Genomic DNA, 27435 nt, shown 5'->3' on the forward strand with positions numbered 1-27435 from the left:
GTTCTGGTTTTTTTTTTTTCAAATATGCAATTATTCTATAAGCATTCCTACTTTTCTGATGAATCAATGCTCAAAATTTGGTCAGAAGACAAGTCAGTTCCCATGTCATAGAAGCTCTCAAATGGATCTAGGGGGATATTTTCCAGCTTTGTTTTTTCAATGTTACCCTCTTTTTTTCTGTCCCCCCTTTTTTTCTGTCCTGTATTTTTTCTTGCAAACAGCTTCAAAAGAGCAAGTACATCTTATTCTTCTTATACATCTCATTCTGCACTCTCCCCTAGAAAAGTTGGCAGGCATTACAAGGATCCAAATTGTATTAAAAAAGTAAAACCAATCTTGCTTTAAGAATAGCAGTTTTAAGTGTAAATGGCATGGTACAGAATGGTATTGGTGATATTTGAGCAAGCCCCAGATTACTTGGCAAAGCTCAGTGGCACAGGCTGGCAGGAACACCACGATGGGGAACAAAGGGAATGGCAAAGTCCTGCAGGCAGTGAACACTCCTGGGTCTCAGCTGGGTCAGCCTGACTGACAGCATACGTTGGATGATGCCCATCATTTGACAAATATGCGGGACAGGGATTTCAGACATTAACAATGTGTTAGATCACCTTTGGGTCTCCACTCTGATCATATGTATTGTGGAAATACCCATTTAGAATTTCAGCAAGCAGCACACTATTGCCTTTAATTGAAAAGGACAGAAAAGCATGTTTCTCTGTTCGTATTTAATTTCTCAGCCATCTATTCTATCTTTAGAAATAGCACTTCAAGTAAAATGCATTAATTTTAACTGTAGTCCCCTCTTCTTAAAAATAATCCAGTAGTAAGCTGGAATCCAGAAGAAAACACAAGACTTTTAGACAAACAGGTTTATAAGGTTTATTTTCCATTGCACATACATGGATTATATACAAGTTAGTAACATAAGTTACTTCTTAATTTTCTAAAAGATTGTTACAGCAAACACTTGCCATTTGAAAACATCAAGTCAGAAATCAATCTCAAAAAGGTAAATATGACAATATTTTAAGAACAAAACAAATTGCACTTGGTTAGGAGTCAAATACAGGTTTGTCTATATGCTGTAACAAACTATATAGCAGGTAATATTACAGTTAGAAGTAGCTCTTGCAGTCCATTTGTACATTATTAATTTTTTTCAATTTTACTTATTTAAAAACTGGTGGATATTTCAAAGATTTCTTCTTCTTCTTCTTCTTCCTAGTATTTGAGATTCACATGAAATGCACTAGCAACTAAGTCTTTATACAATTCCTATTCAAATATAAGAAGAACACCACACCTGAAAATAAGGAGAAAACTAAAACGTATTGATTTTACATTTATCATGAGATGAGAAGTATGGAAGGTGTGTTCAGCAAGAAAGCCCTGTCCACTACTTACATAAAAGATTTAAAAAAATAATCACTGCACACAATACAAAGGGTGGGGTCATACTGTACTTTTTAAATCTCCTGTATCAGTACTATTCCTCATTACTGTTCACAGATGAGTGTTTCCATGGCAAACTTGTTCTCAAAGTGTCGAATCTTTCGGCAGTTGATGGCTTCACGCTTCTGAATTCCTGTTGTATTGGTAAAGAACAACAGATTGTCAAGAGAAGAAGGGCTGAGGTACATGAGAGGCAGAAGTTTTATGTTTGCTATGATAAGATGTCACCAGAAATCAGAACTACCCCTCTCCAACCCTCCACTCCAACAAAACACACACAGGCACACATTCAGATGTAGAAAATCAATTAGCAGGGAATGATCCTGAAAGTGTGGTGAACCAAATCCCAGTACTGGTTTAGTGAAAACCAACCTGCCAAGACCCCCACTGGCTAGTTTTTAACTCAGATCAGTTCCCAATCTCCCTCTCTGTGTGTCTGTAAAAATGCTCGTGGGGACGTTTATTACTACTGGATAAACATACTAAATTTTTAATTGGATTTTGCTATTAAAACCTTTTCATTTTAAAACATCAATCTAAACTGCTTTTATAAATTGTCTTTCTTCTCTTTGTTTTCCCAAGCAGTCAGGTCTCACAATATGACAGAAGCAATTAAACTGCTTTGGTGTGCACTCGCACACCACATGCAGATTACACAACAACAAGAAATCAAACAACCAAAAAGCAGAAAAACCAAACCAAAAAGCAAATCCAAGTAACATCTGAATGCAAATTTTAAGGCAGTATTTAACAGCTCTTCAAGACTCTTCCAAATAATGTTTTTCAGCCATTTTTCCATAAAAAAGTACCAAGCACTGTAATTTTCCTGTGAAGACATGCTCTTATTGACATTTCACTGACACAAATAGGAAGACATGTAACAATGTATATATGGCTTTAATGACAAAAAGAACCCGCAATTCTCTATGTGGACTATAAGGCTAAAGCTTCTCCTGTTTCAAGGATTTTTCTTTGGTTTGGGGTGGGGTGGGTGGTTTAGAGCTCAAGATTGAGGAACAGCATCATTTCTGAGCTCCAGAAAACACACCCATGCACACACAGACAGACAGACAGACACACACACACACACAGACATTTTGGCACTCCCAGGTCACTGGGGCCTCTGGGGCCTCGAGCACTTTTGCACCATGACATGACTTATTTGCACACCTACACAAGAAAATATCAGACACACTGAGGCCCACAGAGCCAGTTAGTGCAATAAGCAAGCCTTGCTTTAATTAGACTCTGAACACACTCGGGTGTCACTGAAGCTGTGGCCAACACACCAGACAGGGAAGAGCGTTTACCTTTCATGGCTTCCTTGCGCTGTAGCTTGTAGGTTTCCTTGCCGCGGCAGAGGCGGTAAATGAAGAATCCCAGCTGATCCACATTTTCAATGCGATCAGTAACAATCATCTGCTCATGAATCAAATAGGACTGAGGCAAGTATGTTCCAGCCTGTTGAACAAAAATGTAACAGCTCTGTCAAAAACCATCTTTTCATGGTCTGAGTACACAAGAAACACTGTGCAGAGTTTTTCTTCAATATATCTTCAAATTATTTCAAAATATGTATTATCCACTGACTTTCATTCTAAAGGTGCAAACTTCACTACAGTACAGAAGCATGTAACAATTACATGCAAAAAGGTCACAGAACTTCTATTGATGCTAACACCCACTGCCGTCCTGCTACAGTAACATCGCCCTTCAGCAGGTTTTTTTTTCTAGGGGTACCCACTGTCACAGGCCAGTTCTGAAATTATCATCCAAAGTTTTCACTTAATTAGTAACAGCCCACCAGACCTCACTGGGAACAACTCCGAAGCAGGAGTTGGCAGAACCATGATCCACATGGAGACACTCCTGCTGATGAAGCAGGCCAGCTGCAGTATAGTCCAGCTGCAGTCCATGGGGTTGGGAAGCCTTGAACTTATTCACAGCTTGGGTCACTGCTGTCAAACCAAAGCCAAGATGAGACTATCTATCCCTGCAAGTCATTATGGTGACTTGTAAGTTATGTAAGTTATTATGGCAAAGCCAAAGTGGGACATCAGGTGTTTCAAGGCAATACAATGAAAAAGGGGAGAGCCGTGATGACATACAAAGGCTTTCCAAGCCTGCTCTAGACCCTCCAGTATTATTCTGCCACAGATGAAATGATGGAGGAATCTGCACACCTCACTGTACATGGCTGAAGATGCCAGCCAGTTTTCTACCACCTCTATTAAATAATCGTCCATTTTTTAAAATACTAAGAAACCTTGTTAAGAGTGTTTCTAATTTATAGCAGTGTAAAGAGGGAGTTCCTTGCTTTTAAAAAGAAAATGATCAGCTGTTGTGAAAACAAATTCAGATTTGGTTGTGAAAGATCTCTGTATTTTTTAGTGACAATAAACAACTTGAAATTTCCGCTGTGAAACAAGATCATCTTTTCAGCTCCAGTGACGTTGAGAAGCTGATTAAATGCTACTATACCCAGTACAGAAAGAAAGGACTGCATAAAATTCACTTTAAATTTTGCATGAATGAATAAACTATGAATATTTTCTTCAATATATATTGTGTGGAAATCAACAGCAACTTTTTTTTTCTCTAAGTAACAGCTTAGCAAACATCACTCTCCCAAATTACCCCACTCATTATTTTGTAATTAAATCTCTGCAAATTACTGCATCTTAACTCCTGGTCTCTCGAATCTCAGGAAGGAGCCCTGAGGGAGTGCCAGAGCACAGCAGCAGTGCAGGGACACTGGCAGGGTAGGCAGCAGTGCTGAGGACTTGGGGGGCAGCCTGCAAGGGCACTCCTGGGCTCATGCCCTCCAAACCACAGGACCTCCCAGCCACCCCAGACCCAGCCTTCTCAGTCCTCCCTGGGTGGGACAGGAGAAGAGGAAACTCAGGGCAGGAATCTCCTCTGCCCAGTTGCTGCAGGAGCAATTACCCAGCACTGGGACCCAGCACAGCCACAAATATCATCATTTTTGAGACATCCTGTGCACTGTGTTCAGTTTAAAATTAGCCAGCTGGCTCAGCAGAGGTGGATGAGCAAATATATCTGGGTTTCAGTTTTGTTTCCCAAAGAAACAAAGGAGGCCTTTCATGTCTGCACATTGAAGCAAACTATATCAATATATAGAAATGTGGAATTTTAGGCTAAAATTATGGTGTTTCTTAAACATCAGAAAAGCCCAGAGCTCCTCCATGTACATAAAATGCCCTCTGCATGAATTCAGAGCTCATTTTAATGAAACTAACACATTAATTTCATACATTCTTTTTGCTGATGCAACCAGTGCGACTGCAGGACAGTATTTACTCATTTTATGTATCTGCAGCATAGTTTTCCAAATTCCAGTTACAAACGTTTAGCCTGATTTTCTGTGACATCAAATGCCCACAGCATTTGTTAATACAATGAGAATTAAGCAGATGTCTCATAAAATTAGGGCACCCACTGTTGGGGACAATGATCAAAACTGTTTGCTTTTGCACGGATTTTCAGTTAAATGCGTGATGCCTGGTTATCCTCTTACTTGTAAACCAAGCATATTTGATTCTGTACTAATGACAAACTAGGAAATTAACAGATTTTAATAGTGGAATTTGTGTGATCTAAAAGCGGAGAGAAAACAGCATAGATAAAGTTAAAAAAAATGGGGTCACTGAGTTTTTCAGACACCACATCATCCTTATGTACAGGAAATGAAAATGTGGTTAAATAGCCAGTCTCAAAATAGGAAGCAAAAAAAGCAGCAAAGGACTTACTTGTGGTAAATTTTCACATGAAATTTATTTATACATACAATCCACTCAGAAATGGCTAAAATGTTTCCTGGAGTCCTAATTCCAAAGCCTTTTTTGAAAGATGTAAACCCAAAGATGATGTAACTGTTCTAAAGTAACAAAAGCCCAGTAAAATATTAAAACATTCTCCTCAGACATTAGCCACATTTCATCAGGTCTCTTCCCCACTGGACTATTTTGCTGTTCTATGAAGAAACCAGAAGGCCAGAACCCAAGGTAAATACTATTTAAAACAGCAATTGAAAGCATACATTATGCCAAGTGCACAGCAGATCCAACACATCTCATGTGCATCACTCTCAAGCCACTGGATCGAAGTGGGGGCCAACTCCCACTTTAACAATGGGGCTTTAAACAATGCCTCCGTAAAAAACATTTCCCAGTCTTATCTACTCCATGCCTCTCAGCTAACCAGTCTTAGTCCAGTGCACACATGCTTTATAGAAACTTCAGTCACAATGGATTACAACTTAAAAAACACAGACTATTATCAAAGAGTCCAGCTATGCCACATTTACATGGTTTTGTCAGCCAAATTTATAGCACTGAAGAAAATCAGATTTTTTTGCCTTCCTCTTAATTAATGATTCCTTCATGATTGTAGATCATTGTCTAAGTAGGTTACAGAGTTTTTTTCTCTTTGCAAAGACCTCTAGCGATCATGTGCCTTTTGTGAATGTCAGAGTTCTGCAGAAGGGAAAGAAACCAAAAAAACTTCTACTTGTTCCTGTCTTAAGAACAAATTACTTGTGATTTAATCATACCTTGATATTGATGAGCAGCTCCAGGAAATTTTTTGGTGGCATAACAACTGAAGTGTTCAGAGGAATCACATAGCACTTATCCAGGCTAAGGTCAAGATAGGCAGTGAGTCTCTATTGAGAAAACATTTATTTTAATCAAAATAACAAGAAGATCAGAAAACTGACAAACAGACGTTGCTGAACTGCTATTGCCTTGTGCTGTTCTTCAAATTATTCTTTTGTTCATTGTAAAGTCTGTCCAACAAACTCCAATCTAAGGGCAAGTAAAAGCACAAACAAAGGGCAGCCTTGATGAGAGTTTATATTTTCAACAGGGATTTGGGAAAAGCAGCAGGCAATGAGGAGCTCAAATGCACCATGCAAGGAAACTACAAAGGTGGACCCGAGCTGTTATGAGTGTTCATTTATGCTTAGTGCCTTCATTGTGAAACAACAGGGAAAAAACCTGGCTCTAATCTTCATGCTTTTAAAGAGGAAATGCTGCTGTAAGAACAAAACACAGAAGGAAAAAATTGCTACAGATAATGCAACAAAAGTAGTTTTAGGTTCAAAAGTATGACTGACTTGCAAGGTTAATGATTATTCATAGTTGAATTATTATCTTTATACAGTACCTGAACTGCAGTATTTGCCATTATTTGATAAAAAGCTCAGGGAATTACCCTGATGAATCCTGTAGCTCTGTTCACTGAGCTGTGTTTTACTGCACCTGTTCTTGCTAAAGAAGATGTTATCTCTAGCTGTTGAAAGCTCTGAGGCTGTGTATGTATATAAAATACTGAGCACCAGGAGCCCAGCAGTCAAAATAAGGCCAGGACAGCAATCATTAGTGCAGCTAATCTCATTACAAGGAGCAAGTGCTGTATCTATGGCAAATGACCCTTGCACTGGCCTTTAGAGCAAAGCCTTGAACTTACTACATCCCAAAGTAAATTTTTAATATTGTATTGTTCTTACTTGCTTCTTTGATGCTGCTTTCTTTTTTCATTTTCTAGTTTTCCCTTTTTAGAGTCTTTATTCTAACTCTTAACAGAAGGTCCCTAAATATATTCTGAAATATTATTTGAATTACATAGCTTGAGCAAGCAATGTTTTCCTCCAAATCTGGCTATGAATATTTGATAGATAGCACTTTAAACTCCGAAGTTTGCATAAAAAAATAGGACACTTCCCTATTCTTTTTCAGCTTAGCTTAAAAAAAGCTGTTCAGCGAAGTCTTCAAATGTTCACAGAGATTTAGCTTCCTGAAAACCAGCTGTACAACATTTCATCGCCATCAGACAGCTCCAACCATGCTGATACAGAAAAGGAAGGCTTCTAATTGTTTTGCAGCTGCTCTTAACATTGAGAGCTGTAGGCCTGTCAACTGCCTTAACAGAAATTTATTACCATGATTCCTATCAATCAAGGTTATTTCTCCAAAAAAGGAAGATAGCTTTGAAACCCTAGTTCAATGCCTCTAGGAATGGTAGTAGCCTGTGGTGCACAAAGAAATTAAACTTTGGCTTCCTGTGGCATCTGCAAAATGAGCTGTCTTCCATGGTCCTTCTCCTTCTGCTGATGCTTTGGGGGTTTGAGCCATGCTAGGAGAGCACCTCTAGGAGTGCTTGAGCACACCCAGTAACATCAGATGCAATCAGCCCCTCCAAGCTGATGTCGAAGCTACCTCAGCTCCTTCCAAATTCCCCTTGGCACCACAGCAGTTGGTCAAATTCTGTCTCAGTAGACTCAGCAGAGCAAGAACAATAGTCTCTTTCATTTCTCATACTAAGGAGAGCAAATAGATCCAAGATTTTTCCCTTTCTAAAAACAGAACTGTATTTGTAAAAGGTGGTTTACACACTACCTGATGATGACTCTATTGTGCTGTACTTTATGCCCAGTTAATAACTGCTTGCAGCCTGCTGCTGATCAAAATATTCTGCTGCCTCCTCCGCCTCTCTGCTTTCCCCCCACCATAATAATTGAGTATATTTATCAGGATGACTGAGGGGGAACATTTTTCAAGTTTTAAATGCTTTCAACTTCTTCAGACATATTTCTTACCCGGTGGAAGTCATGGACGATATCAGCAGGATCACTATCAGCAAATTCAGGGACTGGCACACTGATAAACTCAACATCTTCCTCCTCCAGGATCTGAATATTTTGCTCAATTGTGTGGTAGCGAGCAGTCTGAGCCTCTGCCCCAGGCTCAGGTAAACTTAAGCCATCTTCAATGTACTTTATTCCGCAGAAATACACGCCACCCTGCTAAAAATAGTAAACAACCCAGCAACGAAAGATCAGTAACGCAGAAGTTTAAAAGTAATATTCTCTGAAGAAAAACCTGTCAGACTAAACGAAATTTTTGCCTTTAATTTGATTCATACACCAAAGCAGCAGCCAGTTGCTATCAACAACAGGACCATGGCTAAAACCTCAATTACACTCAAGCCAGAGGGAGTTCTTCACTTGAATTCAATGAAAACAGGATCCCATAAAGGAGACTCTTAAAATCCAGTCTTCCATGTATTTTTAGAAAGACAATGAAGTTCCTACCTCTATATGCATGTGTATTATTATTATTAAATTATGATCTAACTGTAAAATTATTAAATTTTAAGTTAAATCTAAACAGTTAAATCTAACTGTTAAATTATTAAAAGTCAAAATTACGAATAAAACCATTGAAACTGGTCATCCAAATCACCTCTAAAAAGCAAGTCTAACTTTAAATTTGGTCCTGCTTGCAGCAGAGGGTTGGACTAGATGATGTCAAGACTTTCCTTTCAAACTCAACTATTCTGTGAAGTTGCTTAGTTTTACAAGACTTCAAGAGTCTGGAAAGTCAGTTTCTAAATTAATTTTTGAATAGTTTTAAGAGACAAAAAGGTAAAAAGAGAAATTGAAATAACAAATTTGTGTCCTTCTGCCACAGAACAGGTGGCAGGCTACCAAAGTTAAATGTAAAAAACAGTTCTGAGTCAGAGGAAGTCATGTACCAAATTTACACACCAAATAATTTTAGAAATATAGAACTCTGCATATGCACATGCCATCAATTTAAAATTTTACATTGAAAACGTGTCTTCAGTGCAGCATCAGCTCAATTCCTGAATGTTTCCTTTAACGCAGATCTGACTCATAAACAAGCAGCACAGGTTTGAATTAAATGGCACTTTCAGTTTCACCTCACTGGCAGGTGAAAGGTGGAGCATCCAGTGCTAAGCAGAGGTGAAATGTGCATTAGAAATGCAACGGCCTTCAGCTCCTCAGCTCGTTAATCCACCCACCCAGATAAGCTGTGCTGTTTAAGCATCATCGTTTGCAACACTACTTATCCGCTGTAAATTTGGTTAATGTGATAGCCAAATAGACTACAAACTGCAAGTTCAGCTAGAATTTCTCAAGTTTAATCACTTGGCTTTCCACATTAGCGCTACTGAAATGGGGGAAAAGCAACAGTCCTGCTATCAGGGACAAGAACATGATTTTTTACCTTATAATTAGGTGCTCTAACCAGTGGGCTAGAGAGATTCATGTTTTGCTTACCCTGTCCCTTTCTGGCTCTGTGATCTTGCAACCCCAGCAGTTTCTGAAGCAGGGAGGGTGTGCTCCCACCACTTGGGCAACAGCCTAGCACATCCAGCACTGCCCAGTGACAACTCCCCACAAGGGAGACAGTATTTAACTCAGATCTCCCATGTTTCAGGTAAATGCTCCATTTCCCTGGCACTGCTGCCTTCACAGAGCTCCTCTTGCAGCAGTGCTATTTGTAAAAAGACTGAAAATACATTTTGTTAGAGGTCTAATCTTGTCAGTGTGGATTAGACTTGACAGGGCATGTTTAAACCACACTGACTGTGCTTTTCCCAAGTCCCCTGCAGGGCCCATATTTCTTATCCATGTGGAGGCTAGGAAAGGGGAGAGTCACCACGGTGCTTTCACAAGCAGCTCCTTTCCTGTACATTAGCATTGCCTCCTGCGTTAGGAAACTGGGATCAAACAAGGAGGCTTTCAAGGGGTTAATCCACCTCCAGTATTTGGCACTGCAAAAGAGAAATGAGAGTAGATAAAAATCTGGGACACCACTGGGGCTCCTAAACCCAAGTCCTATTTAGATACAATCTTTTCTCTGCAAAGTGAGGTTTTCAAAACTGTTGCTGTCTTTTATTTGCCAGCTTCACTTCTGCCCTCCTGTGCTGATAGGTAACTTCAGAGAAGGTAAAACTCTAGCCTTTAGAAAACATGAAGTTTTGGAAAGAAAAAATAGTTCACTTCCTTTGGTTTAGTCTGTTCCTCCTCTTCTAAATGTAACACAAAAAGAACAGTCTGCTGCTCCTCTTCCCACAGAGAAAAACAGCCCTCTCATAATGAGTATGTGACTTACCTGGAATGCAAAATATTTGTACAGATAGGCACCACCCAGAAACACACCAGCCAGCATAAAGGCCAATCCAAAGCACATGCACCAGCACCAGGCCCTTCTCTGTCCAACAGGCACAGCATCCTCAGGGTCCTGCAAGGCATCAGAGAGGGATTCAACACACTTCTTCCAAGGCAGGTAAAAGAGCAGATACTTCAGGCTCAGCAAATGCAAACACTGCATCCACCAGAAAAGGCTGTATGCACTTTAGCACAAGTGTTCAGAAACTTAGCTTGTTTGGTAAAACTTAAAACAAGTCTATTAAAGTAGATGTTTAGTAAAACTTGTACTTTTGATGCCATCATCACTGACTAAATCAGCAGACTTAAGAGAAAAATGTAACAAAAATCTCCTAAGATACCTAATAATACACAGTGAGCTACTTCCCAGGTTGCAGACAGAAAAATATGCATATTCAGGCAACCTCCATGCAACAACAGCAGAGCGAGGAATTCAACTCAGAAAGGTCAGATTCTGTTTTACCTTAGTATATGCAATATAAGTGAACCCAAAGAACAGCAAAAGATCAAAGGTAGTAAGAGCAGCAAAATATATCCTTTCCTGTGTTGTTCCATCAGAACAAAACAGCCCTTACCACAACCTGGCTGGCAGAATAGGGAATGAAAAAAATATAAAGATGCTTTGTAAGTTGTTGTTAAGGAAGCTTTCTGCTCTATCTGCTGTTCGTGTAATACTGAAGGAATGACAGGATGTTTCCCCTTTAGGGCACTAGTTTGCATAACCATGCAGTCCCCACAGGCATCCTAAGCAATAAACTGCTGCTTGCAAAATCTTTCCTCTATCAGCCACATTACAATGCTCTCTCCTCCCCCAAGTGTTTGTGTAACTCATAGACGAAGTAAAAAAGAAAATGATAACAACAATAACGATAACAATAACAACAATAATAATTATAATACAATAAAAAAATTTTAAAATCAAACTTTGAGCTACCCTGTTCCAAGCCAGGATAATCCTGGGAAAACATCTGAATTCAAATAAATACAAAGAAATTCATTATCCCTTTGCAACCACAAAACAATAATGTAGAAGGACGACAGGCAAAATCATTATGACTGAATGAACAAAAAACACCAAACCAGAAAACCGAGGAAGAGCAGGACAGAAGTGCTTTAGAAGGCTTTGACAGCCATAGTTGTTAGCTAATGTTCTGCCTGATGTGTTGGGTCTTTTTGCTGCATTTGCTAATGAAGATGATACCAACTTGAACAAAGGTGTGGGTACAGTACCCAGCTGCCTTGGCCCAATTAGGAAGGAATTCCCTTTATCTGGCTGAAGCAAGTCTGACACCAAATGGAAAGGGAACCCTCCCTGTAAATGGTGGGAAAAAGTGGCACTTCCTGGGAATGACTCAGCTATCCCAGAGAAGGGTAAGTAGCATTTTGGAGGGGCTTACTTCTTTTCACTGATTACAGAGGGAAATTCCTTGGTTAACAAAGTAGGTACCTAATTCACATGCAGCTAAATGTAAGTGATGCAAAATCCACCACGCTGCAATTACCTTTCATGCAGAAGTGGCAATGCAGCTTCTTTTCCTGGCAACTGCTGCCAAAATCTGATTCAGAAATATTTAGAGTCAAACTGAAGATATTTCACACATTTTATTTTACTTTACCTTGCTAAATACCACGGTAAATCAGATTGTTAAATCTCCATCTTTGGAGGTTTTCAAGACTCAACTAGAGAAAGCTATGGCTAATCTTGCTTTGGCAACCACCCTGTTTCTAAAGGGAGGCTGCAGCAGATGACTTCCAGAGGCCCCTTCAAACCAGCATTTCTGGGATACATCACAAGGCAAAGTGAAATCAGCAAGATAACATTCACTGTGGACTGAAAAGACACAATGTAAAGACAAGAAACAACTTTTTAACACTTTTAGAATATTAATTATTTAAGGAATTCAGTGTAAAAAACTACAGGATTACTAGATACCTGATTTTTAACCTGGCTCTTTGCAAAGACTGAGAATAGGATGTAATACCCATGCTAATCTAATTAACTCTCAGGTCACGTTGAGAGTCACTATGGATTCTTCTATAAATCATCTCAATTATAAATCTAAACCAGGTAAACCAAGGATTTTTTATTTTTATGTTGCCCTGTATCATTAGGTAACTATTTCCCTAGAGATTGCAAAGCATACAGGACACCTGATTGAAACTTTCTGTAATAGCTGTCACTTAAACCATTCCAAGTTAATGCCAGAAAAAGGGACAGCAAACTGCCTTTGGGATACAGTATCAAAATATTCCCTAGTGAAGAATATAAACAGTATCTTTATTCTTTCCTTGTCCTGCCTTCATCCTCCACACCTGTTTAACTTCAGCTAGAATTATCCATTAATGAAATAACTGCCTCTTCCATTTTTTTCATTATTTTTTAAGTCCAGAAAGACAAAGAAAACATGCACCTGGGAAATGGTGAGGAAGGCACGCAGAGTATGAACACCTGCCTGGAAATGGGGGTTAATGTCAGCTCAATTTTCCATAAGCCACCAAAATAATCAGAAATAAAGAAAGTAACTTCTACTCTTTAACCATGCTAGGAGAAACCTGAAAGACAAGTTTTATCAGTATTCCATCTTAAATAATTTTCCTTTGATATATGAGATGTAAACAATGGGTTTAATACAACTCTTTTATCCTTTACCACCAGCTAAAGGCTATCATTATTATTTCTGAAGGTGTCCCTTGTGGTGGCACGTTAAGCTATTTTGTATTTGTAGTTGCCTATCATTGATTTGTCCCCAGCCTACCAAAATTTGTCCCCAGCCCATTAAATTCACAGCAAGAGTTCAAGCCCAGTTTAGGCTCCTGCTCAGGAGAATGAATGAAAGCACAGCACCTTAGTACAGGCAGCACCTGAAACTGACAACACTGAAAAGATTTTATGCTACTGAAAGAGAATAAACAATTTACTTCCTAGCCTGAAAACTAAGTACATTATCAAGCAGTTTAAAACCAGCTTAGATTAAAATATTATAAATAATTTACTGAAGCCAAATTATATATGTAGCTGACCCATGGCTAAGCCCTCTAAGCTTTTGTATTGCTGCCCTAACAGCTTCGTTTGGGCTGTATTGACCCAAAAGAATAATTTATCCCTTGCTATAAAAATCTGACCCTCTGCACTGCAAAAGAAGGAAGTGCAATGGATGCTCACCCTCTTTCCAGGTGACTCATGGTCTGAAAAAAAAACCCATTAAGTGAAAGCAGATCCCCACTAAGAGGGACAGTGCTGAATTAGCGCTTCTCCCCACATGGTTACAACTGCACTTTGTTCCCCGGCAGCAGCACCGACTTCTGAAGCCAGAGCACAACATGAGACTGCAGCCTCAATGACTAATTTTTCTCTAGGCCAGCTTTCCACTGCCAGAGGTATCCCACAAAAGAAAGCATCATGTACTTGAGGTGAAGACTGACCTCTAAAAATACGCCTCTCTACTTCTGTGAGCAATAATAAATAATTACTGTCCCTTTCTCTCCTCTCTTCTGCTTCATCCCTGCCCCATGTACTTTCAGCTCCTTTGTGAATCCTCAGCCTTAAAGTGATGCCACAAAATTCATCTCTGATGCAAAATGCCTTAAGAGGAACTGGATGCAGGCCCAAAACTGGCTTGTTTCCCTTGATGAGCTGATTGTTCTAATTGGAAAACATTTGATTAGCCTATTTCCCATGGATAAGACATGAAACAGAAACATCTCTCTGCCACTTGTACACTAAATCCTAGGGTGTTAAAATTAAATCGTTCGGGACTTCCGAACCTGAATAGCTTTAAGCTCTGCAGTAACAATTTCCTTTCAGATAGAAAACAAGTATTGAATTCTCTATTGTTTGAGACTAGCAAGATTCAAATCTAGAGTCTTCTCACAAAGAAGTGACAAGATGACTGCAGTTTTCAGAACAGGTCCCTTCATTGGTGACCACAGCAGTGAATGTAAATGTGCTCTCTGCCTTCTTACTAAAACCATGAAACACTTTTCAGATGGGCACATGATATCACAAACCATTTATCAGAGCACTCTCAACTACAGAGAGATGTGCACAAGAACATCTTTATGACAATTAGCATTAACTGTTCTGCTAGTTAATTAAAAAAATAAAATATTAGTAAATTAAAAAAGAAAATGTTAAGAACCCCATAAACCTGCAAACACTAGCAGTTATTAATGGCTAGTGGCCATATATTCTCTTGATTTTTTCAGTTCAATTTTAGTGCTACTTTTTTTTTTTTCTTTAATATATGCTGTATTTTAGAATGGCCAAATTCATGTTTGGGGTAATATCACAAATGTATTCTAAGAAGCTCCAATGCTGAGCCACAAATGTGTATAATTAGACTTGATAATTACTTAGATTTTCCCCTTGTGGCTTTTTGTACATAGTGGAATATAATTGCTTTAACATTATAAAAGTAAAGCAGTCTATAAACTTACAAGGCATATGTCTAGTTCATATTAAAATCAGTGAGAAGATTATCAGACCTTGTTCCTGTGCAGAAATTAAGGACATCTATCTGAAGCAGATATGATGGACAACATGCTGTGAGAAGTCCAGAATACTGTCTGACTGCTGGACAGCTATGCAAAAGATAATGTCCCATATTTAAAAATAGATAAGATAGCAATAAAAATAATTATGGGAGGGGGAAATGTCTTTTGGAATGAACAGTCTTTGATCCACAGAGAAACCAGATGTAGAGCATTACTGAGTATTACAAACATTACTAAAAATGTTTGCAGCATAATACACAAAATGTCCATAATTATGCATGTGGGAATAACATCTATTACATATACACAAACACATATATAAAAGCTTACAGTTACTGTGGGTAAAACTGGCTGGAAGTTATTCAGAACAGTTTTTCCTCCAAGGTCCTCTGTGTGCCACTTAGCTCACATGGATGGACAGAACACAGTGGGACAGACTGAGTTTCCTGAAGGCAAATATTGACCAACTGCAGCTGTAATTAGTGGAGCGGGAAGAAAGGAAGTTAATGATGACTCCCTAGAAGTGTTTTTTAATGAGAGAAGCTAAAAAGTCTTTAAATAAAATATTGACCAATGGCTGTATAAACTGAATTCTGTTGGTCAGGCTCACCTGCTCTGACTTGTAAATATGACATCTGTAGAAAATCCTCACAAAAGAAAGTCAATTTAAAATGAACTTAATTTAGAAAGAGCTCTGCATTCCTTCGGTGGTATTCCTGCCTGAAGACTGCTCCAAGCCTGGTATTCTATTTATTACTTGTTGCAGATGGGAAATTAAGGCAGGCTTTTGCAAGACTCCTCACTTGGCAGATGCTGCGAATCTGGAAGGCGATCATACTGATCTGCCTCTAAAACAGCAATTCTATGCTTACTAACAAAATTAAATTTAAATTTTAAGTATAATCATCTTTTAACTTGCTAGTTGGAAAAAACCACTCTATATGCAATAGATGCTTCAGAGATTTCTTGCTTGTCCAGAAAACAACCTATGGCTGCTTATATGCAGCTGGTATCTGAACATTGCAACTCCTCAGTGCCAGCACTGCCACTTCTTCGGTCACGATGGACAGGGACTTGTCCATCTGACCAAAGGCTCTCTGCCTAAAGAACAACATGAAAACACAACCTTAGTTGTGCTGCTGCTCACTGTAGTTGCATAGCCTGAATAACCAAGGAGATAAGTCAATTAGAATTATCCATTAGGCAGCTGGTACTATTAACCTCTTCTTCTATTTCTTACATCGGTATATGGTCTTTGAAATAGTATTGTAAATACAAAATCTTTAGACAGCACTAGGAAATCCAGAAGTAAGAAGAAACCAAATTCCAGGAGCTTTACAAGTTCAAAGTCCAAGGTCGTTTTAATTGGTTGAATGTTATCTTTGACGAAATAATGGGGGAGTTTTATTAAAACATACAGGGTCTGACAAATGACTCATTTCATTGTTCAAACATTGTAACTATAACAGAATAAAAACATCAGTATAAGCAGCCAGCTCAAGATCATCCTAAAAGGGGAATGAAAGCTGGTGGGTAGGAAGGTAGCTGCAGCTGCATGTATTAGGAGAAACAGAGGTGAAGACAGAACAAAAATTGGAAAACAGGCAAGAGCAGGGAAACAAGAAATAAAATTCAGAAACATGTTGGAACATGACGAGTTCAAATCTTCTGCAGGAAGTAAAGGAAAATTACAACTGTAAAGTGAATGTTTAGGACAGCGATCAGCAGTTCATCCACAGCTATGTGAGAGACAACAAAAGATGCATGTTCCTGAAGAGTAATCCAGCAACTCCTAACCAACATGAGTAATCCTGATTTACTTAAACATGACCTTTATTTCTGAGATAAGAGACTGCAAAACCTGATGGCAGTCAACAATTAAAGAGGATGGGAAAGAAGGAAAAAGCCTGTAACTATTCAAATTGCTGTTTTGGTTAAATTTTGGAGTAGCATTAAGATGAGTCAGTTAGCTCTAGCCTTACATGGACTAGAAAGTGACAGGGTACTTAAATGGCCTGAAAGTTGTCTTTTTAGACCAGGCAAAGACTTCTTTTCAGGTGATTCACCTGCACTTTTGGCTATATCCTCATCCCAGGCTGTCTAGAGCAAGTATACAACTAACCACACACTGAATTTGATGTTTTCTTCAAACAGATTCCCCAGATTGTTCCTCTTCTCTGTCCAGTTTCAAGCTCTACCAGCTTCCTTCTCTGGGCACTTACCTTATGTCTATGCCCCCTGCATCTTTCCCCACCCAAGACAGAGCTCTCCAGTATCTGCCACACACAGAGTAACTGGGCACACCTTATCTCCATTTCCTCCCTTCACCACTGCCCCAAGATAAACCGCTCATCACCGTGCTCTGGTGAAGAGGAGCTGGGCTACAGCCACAGGGCTTTGGTCTGCCACATCAACCAGCACAGCACTCCTGGGCCTCCTGGCCTGTACTTTCACTGCAAACACTCAGGGCAAGGACTGCTCTCCTGGCTCTTCTTCTGTACAGGTATTAGCACCACAGGACCTTAGTATCATCTTATACTCCTATTGAACATGATGAAACACTTCTTTTACTGCATGACCCCTAACACTGGCACAGTTTGCCCAGGGAGACTGTGGAGCCTTCCATCCTTGGAGATACTCAGAAGCTGACTGGAGGTGGTCCCAAGCAACCAGCTGCAGGTGGTCTGGCTAGAGCAGGGGAGTTGACCCAGATGACCTCCAGTGCCAGCCATTCTGTGATACTCATCTACACTCTTTAAGTAACACTAACACTATAGAGGATGAGGATTAACAAATAACTCTAACCACTTGCTTCATTTAAGGAAAAAAAAAAAAAATCAGACTTCCAGGAGTGCTGGGTCTGTGCTAGACAAGTAATAAAGCTCCACACATCCTTTACTTCGCTTTGGAGTTTTATGATTCTTCTGCCTTCTCCCCACTCCCTGCCATGAAAACTTTGAAAAAACCTACAACATTTGAAAAATGTCTTGCTTCTAAATGTCTGGATGCTCGGGATGGAAATCAAGTTTATTTAGAAAATATATTAACGCTGCTGAATTTCTCTACATATTTTCATAAACTGGAATGACGGAAATTTGTTCTGCATTCCACACTTAGTTTTCTCACATATTTAAAAGAAAGAGAAGTGTTCTGGTTTGCAAGTGACAGACCAAAACATGCAGGTGGAAAGCTTGCACTGGTATCTGGCAAGAGGGATAAATTTTTTAAACAAAACACCTCAAACCTAGAAGTCATATGGGACAATCTTCAGAATGCATTTTGCTTGCAGAAAACAAAATCACCACACCCTTTATAGTTACAGCATACAGAACATGGCATTTCATTAAACTGTCCAATTTTGAAAAATGCTTCATTTTCAAACATTGCCAAAATAAACCCTTTACCCACCTGCACTTTTTGACCTACAACTGACTTACATTCTACCATACTCACAAAAACTGCACTAAATCAATCTATAACTTTAATGAAGTATTTCTTTCATCTTTATCCTGAATGAGATCAGTGCTTGAAAACAGGAACTTAGAAGGTTCCTATTCCACTTTAAATGAATCAATACTAAATTATCTCTTTGACCTTGATTGTTCCAGTCCCTGTTTCTCCCTTACCCTGCTCAATTCTTATATCTGAAATTTCTTTTTTCCTATGACTGCCTGATTCTCAGACATCAGTATGATGGAACACTATGTGAATTTAACCTAGATTTCTCTCAAGGCTATTTTCCCAAGTGGCATTGGCTCTTTCACCCAAGAGATCTCATTAGCATGCACATATGCACCACTGAGCCTCGGAATTTAATAACTCTATTCCCAGTTCAGCCACAGATGGTATGTCATCTCAAGCAAGTTACAAAAGCTGTGTCTCAGTTTCTCTCAAAAGTAGAATCCAGCATCACAAAACCCTCTTGTGAGGTCTGCAGTCCTGCTTCAAAGCAGAGTAGACTCTGAAGCCTGTCTAGGTTGCTCAGGGCTCTTGACCAGTCAAGGTTTGAAAACTGCTAAGACTGACACTTCAAAGCTTCTCTGGGTAATTTCCTCAGCAGCATTCAGTTCTCCTCAAGACTGAAAAATATTTTGCTCCTATCAGTCAGAAGCTCTCTTTTTTCAATTTATTACCACTGTCTTTTCAGTCATCTCCCCAGGCACTGGGAGGCTGCTGTGAAATCCTCCCAGCAGCAGCTTCATCTCTGGGTTGAACAAGCTCCACTCCCTTGGCTGCTCCTCACAGGGCGTAACCTCCAGCCTCTGACTATTGTGGTGGCCCCTGCTGGACTCACACCAGTTTGTTGCTGTCTTTTTTTGGATCAGAGAGCTCAGCCTTCAGTGATGCCAGTGATGAGCATCCAGCTGACTGTCTACCAGAAGCCCTGGGCCCTTTTCAAGCAGAGTAGCTTTGCAGCCAGGTGGTGCCCTGTGTATCCTGATGGCTGGGATGAGTCTACTCCAGGTATAGGACTTGGCATTTGCTATTTCTGAAACTAACAAGATTTTGTTCAGCCCATTACTGTAGTCTTGTGAATGGCAGCCCTGTCCTCAAACACATACGCTCTGCTAATACATGTATTAGTGAATTAGAATGCATAGCACCTGAACGCACAGTTCTCTGAGTGGAAACCATTCTATATGCAAATACAGAATAGCATTTAATTGTAGCAGTTATGAGTATCAGCACAGGAGAGCTGACCTTGGAAGGCTGACGTTTAATTATGCCCTCTTTCTAGACAAAACTGTTGTAACAAACTGAAGGGCTGCAGTGCAATTAGACTATTCCAAGTGTGAAGTGGAGCACACACTCCAGTGCCCAGCACCTGGCAGCATCACACCCTGCAGGATCACAGACGTGGCCAGTGTTCCAACACCTCACCAAGAGCTTCCCAAAACTGCTCACTGCACTGTGCAGCAGCATCCGAGTCGCGTTTGGCCTCACAACCTTGCAAAGGCTGCTGCATTTTCAAATGTGTAAGTGCAAGGGTTTTCTATTTCTGTGTAGGCTTTATCTTTTTAAATAAATAAATAAATAAATAAACAGGCCTTAGTGATTCAGCAACTATGTGAGATCCACCCCAGAGATCACTGACCCCTCCCAGTTATGATCTCTCCAGCCTCCTCTTTTTTCACAGTCATTCCACCATCTCATTCTGCCCACAAAAGAGCAGAAAGCTGCCATCAAAGCAGGAGTTTGCTGAACACTACACAAAGACAACCACAAATTAACCAAGGACTTGCATTCAAGGAACTCTACTCTTAAAATGCCTGTGGGTTTTATTTTTGTGTGTTTATATATATGAAATTATATGTATTGCATACTTAATAATATATCAACTTTAGAAAAATTTAGAAAAATATTTGTGTACACACACATACACACAGACACTACATGGAGAGGACAAACAAAATACCAATTTATTCTTTTTCAGGATCTCTATAATAACTGTTGGGCAAATATGACTTTGGCATTTTGTCATGATGAATTTTGTACAGCTGTTGCACAGAGGAGCCTTGCTTGCAGATGACACATGGATCACTCAGGAAGGACCTAGTGCTTTTCTGTAGGTCCGTTGTGGCCCAAACCCTACCTAGATCACATGATGTCTGCCACAAAACCATTTCTGACTTCGTTGCAGAGCTCAATCTTATTAATTATCTCATTCCTTTGGTTTACCACATCTGTAAAATTAGGACAGATATCCGAATTTTATAAATTAGCATGCTTTTCATCTGTAGATTCAAAGTAATTTCCACTGAGGATAAAAAGCAGTACATAAATAGTAAGAAAATGAATGTTGTATTATTCATACAGATCAGGAGACTAAAGGCCGATAATGCTAACCTTTGTCAATCACAGCACAAGGGGAGGAAGGGGAGAAAAAACATAGGGAAAAGAAAAAGGAATCTGTGCAATAAGTAACAAAACAGAATAAAGAATTTTAAAATTACTAGGATTTTAAAATGCAGTATTTTGTTTGAAGGTATTTCCTGAGGGTCACAGAGAGGGCTATTTTCTTTTTATGAAGAGCTATCTGATGCCTGTAGCTACTGGCTACAGGCTAGAAAATACATATAAAGCTGACAAATATTCCAAAACTACAACTGCAGAACAGTTACTACTCAAATATTACTGGAGGTAAGTATGCTTACCATTCTTACATACCCCCCACTCCAAATATTAACATCAACATTTACTAAAATGCTGATATGAGAAAGAAAAAAAATCAGGAAAAAACCTACATATATTAGAAAGACAATAGATTTGAAAATAGAAAATAGTCTATAAAACCACTACTGTTAGGTTACATTTGCAACTGCAAACATGTCATTAAAATACTTAACAGAAGAAAAACATATATACACATTACATTTTAAAATTAAACTTTCCTTGAAATAGATGTTCACATGTTGGATTAAATATTCATTATAATGGAATGAGTCAAAACCATTTCCCTTGAAAATACTGCTGATTCCAAGAAAACTTCCTTTCAAATGATTTTCACAGGAAAGCTCAGCTTTTCATTTTGATCCACATCTTCAGAAATTAACTAATTTAACTTGATCTTTCCCATTGAACAGAACTTTCATTTCAACAGCCTCTGTTTAAGTGGTATTCTTCATACTGCTATGCAACGTTAATATCTGAACTAGTTTCTTGAGGCTTATCAAAAAGAGTATTGCAGCACAGAAAGACAGCAGTGAACATAAGAGAAGTACTTCTGGCATTCACTGTAAAGATACATTACAGTGCAGGATAGTTTTTCTAGATACTGCACTAAATAAAGCATCATCTAAATACAGACTCTTCCATATGATGATATGAAGGGGAAAAAAAGTTCTTCAAATACATTTTTAGGGCGAGGGGTGTCAGCCAAGTGAAAGTTTGGGAAACTGAAGAGAAACTATTTAGAACTGCAGAAAGTATTCACATTGTCTCTCTAGTCACCCCTGCACTGAGCTCACACGAGCTGTATGGTACAGCCATCAGCTCTTGCTCAGTCAGCCAAAAACGTGAATGATACAAACAACTGATGAAGCAGTTATCACAAAGGTCTGGCAGAATACATCCTGTTTGAAACATTAAATATAATTCTTCTGGGAAATGGTTGTATTTCTCAACCAAAGCTTTGTGTTTGTTATTCAGGTCGGGAGGTTATGAGAGACAGAAAAGGAAGTGAGATACAGAGCACTGACAGAACTCTGTCCCACAGGTTCGTGCCCATTGCTGGGGCATGACACAGACTCCTCCAGATCACATTTTGGATTTCGGAATTCCAAATCCCTAAACTCACTTTAAAATGGCAAGAGATTGTCAAAGGAGCACCACAAACTTTTAAGAGATCTTGGCTTTTAAGTATTGTCTCAACTGCTGGCAGCCTTTAAGGAATAGCTTTAGGAGCCAAAAGTCTCAAGGCCACATTTACCTCATTTTCAGGAAGCTGCACTACTTAACCAGTAGCACAAATTCATAATGTAAAAGGATGCAGCGGAAGGTATCAGCCACAAGGCTTCTTTTCTTAGGAGCAGTCTCTCATTAACAATACAAATTTTGTTCAATAAAACTTATTTTACCCTAATTTATCTTTTTGGGTACCCATTAAGTCAAATAAAATAACAGAACGAGCCTTGGGTACTCTTTGTGCCTGAAGCTGGAGGGTTTTCATCTGTGGTTTGGTGGATTTTCATTAAAATTTTAGCAACATCTGGGAGTAGAGGGAGAGAATTTACTCTGTTAGGCTTTTTTACTTCTGGTCCTCTTTTAAATAATCATGTCTTAATCTCCACAGTGCTCTGACAGATAGCAGAAGCTGGTTGGTTTAATGACCTAGTTGCATCACAGAAAATAGAGGAAAATACAAAGACTGCTCTTTCCCCAACGGCATCTGGTGTAAGGCCTATAGAAATTTGGCTGGAGAAAGCCTATAATGGGAATATGGAAACTCCTGAAAGATAAAAAGAAATGAAAACCAAACCAAACAATCCTAAACCACCCAGCTACAAGGATGGTCCATAAAGTGGAAAAACCTGCTTTCTTGACAGCAAAATAATAAGCAAATTACTATTTTTTAGTGGATACAGTAACTGTTGTATACATATATATGTATACAGATATGTTAAAAACTCGTAAAGTTAATTCCTTTATTTCAGAAACATTTAACACCAATTACACAAAATCTGATGGTTTTTCTACACAGCAAAAGAGTGCTCACTAGTTGTTGCTCAACAGTATTTCCTAGGTGGCCTTCACTCTGTGTTAAAAAAATGTCTGTTTTAGTATGCTTTAGGCAAGATTAAGCTAAAGTGAAAAAAAGAAGGTTAATTTTAAAGGTCACAGTAATAACGTTCTTATGAGGAATAAATGCAGAAAGCTGCTGCTTTTAAAAGTCTTACCATTTACACGTTCACACTGAACTCTCTGCATATGCAGTTATCCAATGGCCAGCCACAATACATATGTGCGAATCCACAGCTTCTGTGCACAAAGCTGGATGTGGTAAAGATGCACCATGCTGAGCACCCCAAAAAGAGAAAAACAGTTTTGAAAGGTTGCCACTGAATCCGGCAGAAGGGAGCAACAGCCTAAGTCATTGAGGGCACAAAGATTTTTGGGAAGGCTTAACCTATTAAATGGCCTTTATAAAATGTCTGAAGACTTCAGCTATGCTCAGAACCATCTCTGGCTCTCCAAAGATCTATTGTAGAGAGAAATGTTAAAAGACAGCACATTGTTTGTTTGTTGGGAAACTGGGTCATAAAACACCCTATTGTAAAGACAATGAGCAAAATGGAAAATGAAATGTGGCCTAAGACCCTTCACTAGGAGTATTCTGTATTTTGGCCAAGAATTATGGCATAGAAGTACCACCCCAACAGCAAAACCAGAGTTGTAATGGCTGCCTACAAGTAATTATGGAGACACTTTCACTACATGCCATAATACCGAGCAGTGATTTATGCAGAGACAGGATTAGCACTCTAGATTTTTCAACTCCTTTTTAAGTAACATACTCCAAAGCATAAGACCACTGACATCTGCAAAACCTTTTTTTTTTTTAAGACGTTGTTTCCGTGACACATCCCCTACTCTTCTTCCCTCTTCCTGTCTTACCTTCCCTGAATAATTTCCGATTAGTATCTGCATCAGAGGTTACTGGGGAATTTTTGGCAAATTCAGAGTATTTCTATGCTGTATCATCAGCATATTTTAGCTGCAAAATGCTCTTTGCTAAGTCCTTGGAAGATTATGTATTTGAGAGTAATCCTGCAATGGCAGAGTGGCAGTCTTCAAGGCACTGTGCAGGGAAAAGCCGCAGAACAAGACTGTCAAAGAATTACCCCAAAAGCTCATTCCATAATTTTTATTTTCTTGGCATTTCAGAGTATTAGGCATTATTCATTAATCTCAACTAGTTTACCAGTATCTCTGGCTCAAATATTTTTAAGTTCTTGGTAATAAAATTGTGATAGTGCAATTCTGCTGAGCCTCTTCTTAGAGTTTTCCCTTTACTTCAGTCCAGAATGCCTTCCAGGACTTTGTTCATAAAAGAGAGCTTCATAAAGTGTTGCAATATTTTTCATGTTTACACTTGTGATCCAGATCTAATTATTTTCCTACAGAAACAATGTAAGAGAAGGGAAAACAAATGTCCCATATATGCTGTTTTGGAAATGTGACCTTTTTCAGTCTACCAGAATTCTTTCTTCTAATATACATTCCCACACTGCCTCCAAACCTCACTTGAAGCGAAGGGTTTTCCAGCAGCGACGTGATGTGAATAATGCATTTGTCAGATGTGGTTTATTTTCTCCCCTTTCCTCCAAAGAGCTGCACAGGCAATTGAAGTTGTGGAGGGGTGGGGGAAGATCTGTTTCTAATGCACTTGTATTCGAGAAGGCAAAGTTCAAAGAGTGGATCTAGCACTTACCTCAAAGGTATCAAGTTTTACAAGGGCCCTCAGTTGCTTTTCACTCACCCCCCCACCCAAAGATCTGAGAATAAGCTCCCAGACTTGAAGAATCACAATACCTCTAGAGCTACACGGGCAGTGCTTGTTCCACTACTGTTGATCCTGCATGGATTGCACAGCCTGTTCTACAAAAGCTACAGACAACGCTACTGTACCAGATCTGCTTTTATTGATGCTTTAAAACACAAAAGCTCAAAAAAAGCTTACTCGAGAATTTTGCACACTATTAGGTGCAGGTCTGCAGTTCTGCAGACAAAAGATAGAAATGTGTCAAGGAGAATGTCAAAGACTCATCCCTCAAGAGCACTCTTTTGTTTTTGGAATTTTCATCTGCACTGAGCATCCCCTTCTAGCAAGCTATTTTAGGAGTGTTTCAAGCTTCGTTTAGGCGTGTTCATCCCCTGACAGCCGTGCAAGAACTTTTAAGTAGCTACTGTGAGATCAGACCGCCTTTTGACCTGGTTAATAAATGTTTACAAGTCTCATTTCTAGACAAGGAAACCAGAGTTAAGGCAGATCTTGTATGTCATCCTCAGCTGCTAGAATCTGCAGCTCCACATTAAGGAAATCATAGTCAAATGACATGCTTCCGTCAGTATCTGGACAGGGTCGAGAGGGTTTGTTCCCCAGTGTACAATTAGCCAGATGTATTTTGTTTGTTTAGCAGCAGAAAAACAAGGCCAATTTGGTAGGCTATCTGAAAACAAACATCATCCAGGGCAGGTCTGGATTCCAAGGTAATAACAAAAACCCATTTTCTGGAACATGCAGCTTATGTGCTTGGTGTCCCACTGACCACCAAATCTGGGGTTAGGAAGGAATTCTACAGCTTAATATGGGTTCAGGGAAGCCACTACTTCCTAGAGAATAGCACTCCTCTAGGAACAGGAGCACCTAATGGATTTCATCCAGTATAATTGCAGGCAATCTGAGCAACAATACTGTCTCATCCGTTGTGGCACACTGTTCTAGAGACTTAAATACTCTGGTCAGAGTTCTATCTGAAAGTGCAGGATGCTCAGCAGAAGTGTGAAATTTAACCACTTGCTGTATCAGGAAGATGTCACCAGAAGCACCTTTCTGGTTCCCCTCGGCTGTCAAATGACAGTGGATTCTGCAGGTGAAGAACCTGGCCCCATCAAAATCACAGCAAAACCTGCACCGGGGCACAACTTCACGCCACAAACTGAACTGATACCGTCTTCCTGTGCAGAAATTTACCACAAAGATTTAGGAAATTAATAAACACTATCACTTTTGAAGAGCCAATCTGGTAACTCAGAGGCCCGATGAACAAGAGACTGCGAAAGCAAACGAAAACAGCAAGACACTGTTTATGTGCAGCTGGCCATTTTTCAAGTTTTCATTCCCTTCTGAAAGAACTTAGAGCAAATTACACTACTCCGAATTAAAAACTGCTTTTGATTACGGGAGCATAGGAATTGCAACCAAAAACCTTTATATTCCAGGCAGTTTTGCACTTCAAAAACTTGAAAAGCGGCTGGTGTTTTTTCTTCCTTGCTGTTTGCAGAGGGGAGGCGACAGCAGCGCCCGGAGTTTGGGTGCTGTTTTGGGGCGGGGGGAGGCAGCTCTTTGTTCCTTTATTTAAGTTCCGAGGCGAAGTTCAGCGCACCACACAACCACCAGGCTCTGCGAACACGCTGCGGCACCAGCGCGGCCGAACCCCCAACTTCACCCTCCAAGCGCTCCCTTGCCCTGGAGCATCCGGGCTCCGGGAGCTCGCCAGCAGCCGGCCGGGCCCCGCCGGAGGGAATGGCAGCGGGGATAACAGCGGGCACGACCCACCCTCTCCTCACAAACCGGCTCCCACCGCCAGCCCAACACAGCCCGGGGGCTGCGGGAGCGGGCGCGCAGCCGGCCCCGAACGCCGAGGTGGCCGCGGTCCACGCGCTGTAGCGGCTAACAAAAAAAAAAAAAACAAACCTCCAAAACAAAACCCCAACAAAAACCCCCAACCAAACAAACAGAAAAACGGAACCAGCACAGAGATCCCCGGAGTCGGGAGAAGCGGAGCCGAGAAGCTCGCCCGGTCAGCCATTTTAGAAGCGGGAGCCGATGGGGCGGCGGGGCGCACCGCCGCGCAGCCTTCCCCCGGCCCGCCCGGGGGCCATGGCCGCGGGCAAGGGGCGTACAAAGCACGGCAGCGGCCCCGCCGCGCTCCCCTCCCCGGGCTCCGAGCCGAGCGGAGCTGAGCGCCCGGCGCCGCCGGGCTCCGGAGGGTCGGTCCCCCCGCCGCCCTCACCTTGGCGTCCGGCGGCAGGATCAGCACCTGGCTGTTCTCCTCCTCCTTCTTCGCCGCCTCCTTCTGCGCCAACGCGGAGTTGAACGACACCTTCACCATGGTCGGTCCTCAGCACTCCGCACGCAGGAGAACGAGGACGAGAAGCAGCCCCGCACCGGCGGAGCTCCGCGGGCTGTCCCCTACCTTGCCACCCCCCCGCTGCTGCCTCGCCGCGGCTGCCGCCCCCGTCCCCTTGTCAGGCAGCTGAGG

The 27435-nt window shown here is 40.4% G+C and overlaps 1 protein-coding gene across 2 annotated transcripts; it reads right to left on the reverse strand.

Moving 5' to 3' along the window:
• Positions 1 to 857: 857 nt before the first annotated feature.
• ITM2B (integral membrane protein 2B) lies at positions 858 to 27435 on the reverse strand. 2 transcript variants are annotated; one of them, XM_038139859.1, is made up of 6 exons: positions 27187 to 27435; positions 10401 to 10529; positions 8075 to 8278; positions 6029 to 6139; positions 2766 to 2916; positions 858 to 1588 (listed from the first exon to the last, which is right to left on the reverse strand). In XM_038139859.1, exons 1-6 carry the CDS (start codon positions 27283 to 27285, stop codon positions 1500 to 1502), a joined length of 783 nt encoding a protein of 260 aa, XP_037995787.1. In that variant the 5' UTR covers positions 27286 to 27435; the 3' UTR covers positions 858 to 1499. The 2 variants fall into 2 exon arrangements, with proteins under 2 accessions (XP_037995787.1, XP_037995777.1); XM_038139849.1 differs by having other exon boundaries at positions 8075 to 8281.

This window comes from Motacilla alba, chromosome 1 (assembly GCF_015832195.1).
Source record: "Motacilla alba alba isolate MOTALB_02 chromosome 1, Motacilla_alba_V1.0_pri, whole genome shotgun sequence".
Lineage (NCBI taxonomy): Eukaryota > Metazoa > Chordata > Aves > Passeriformes > Motacillidae > Motacilla > Motacilla alba.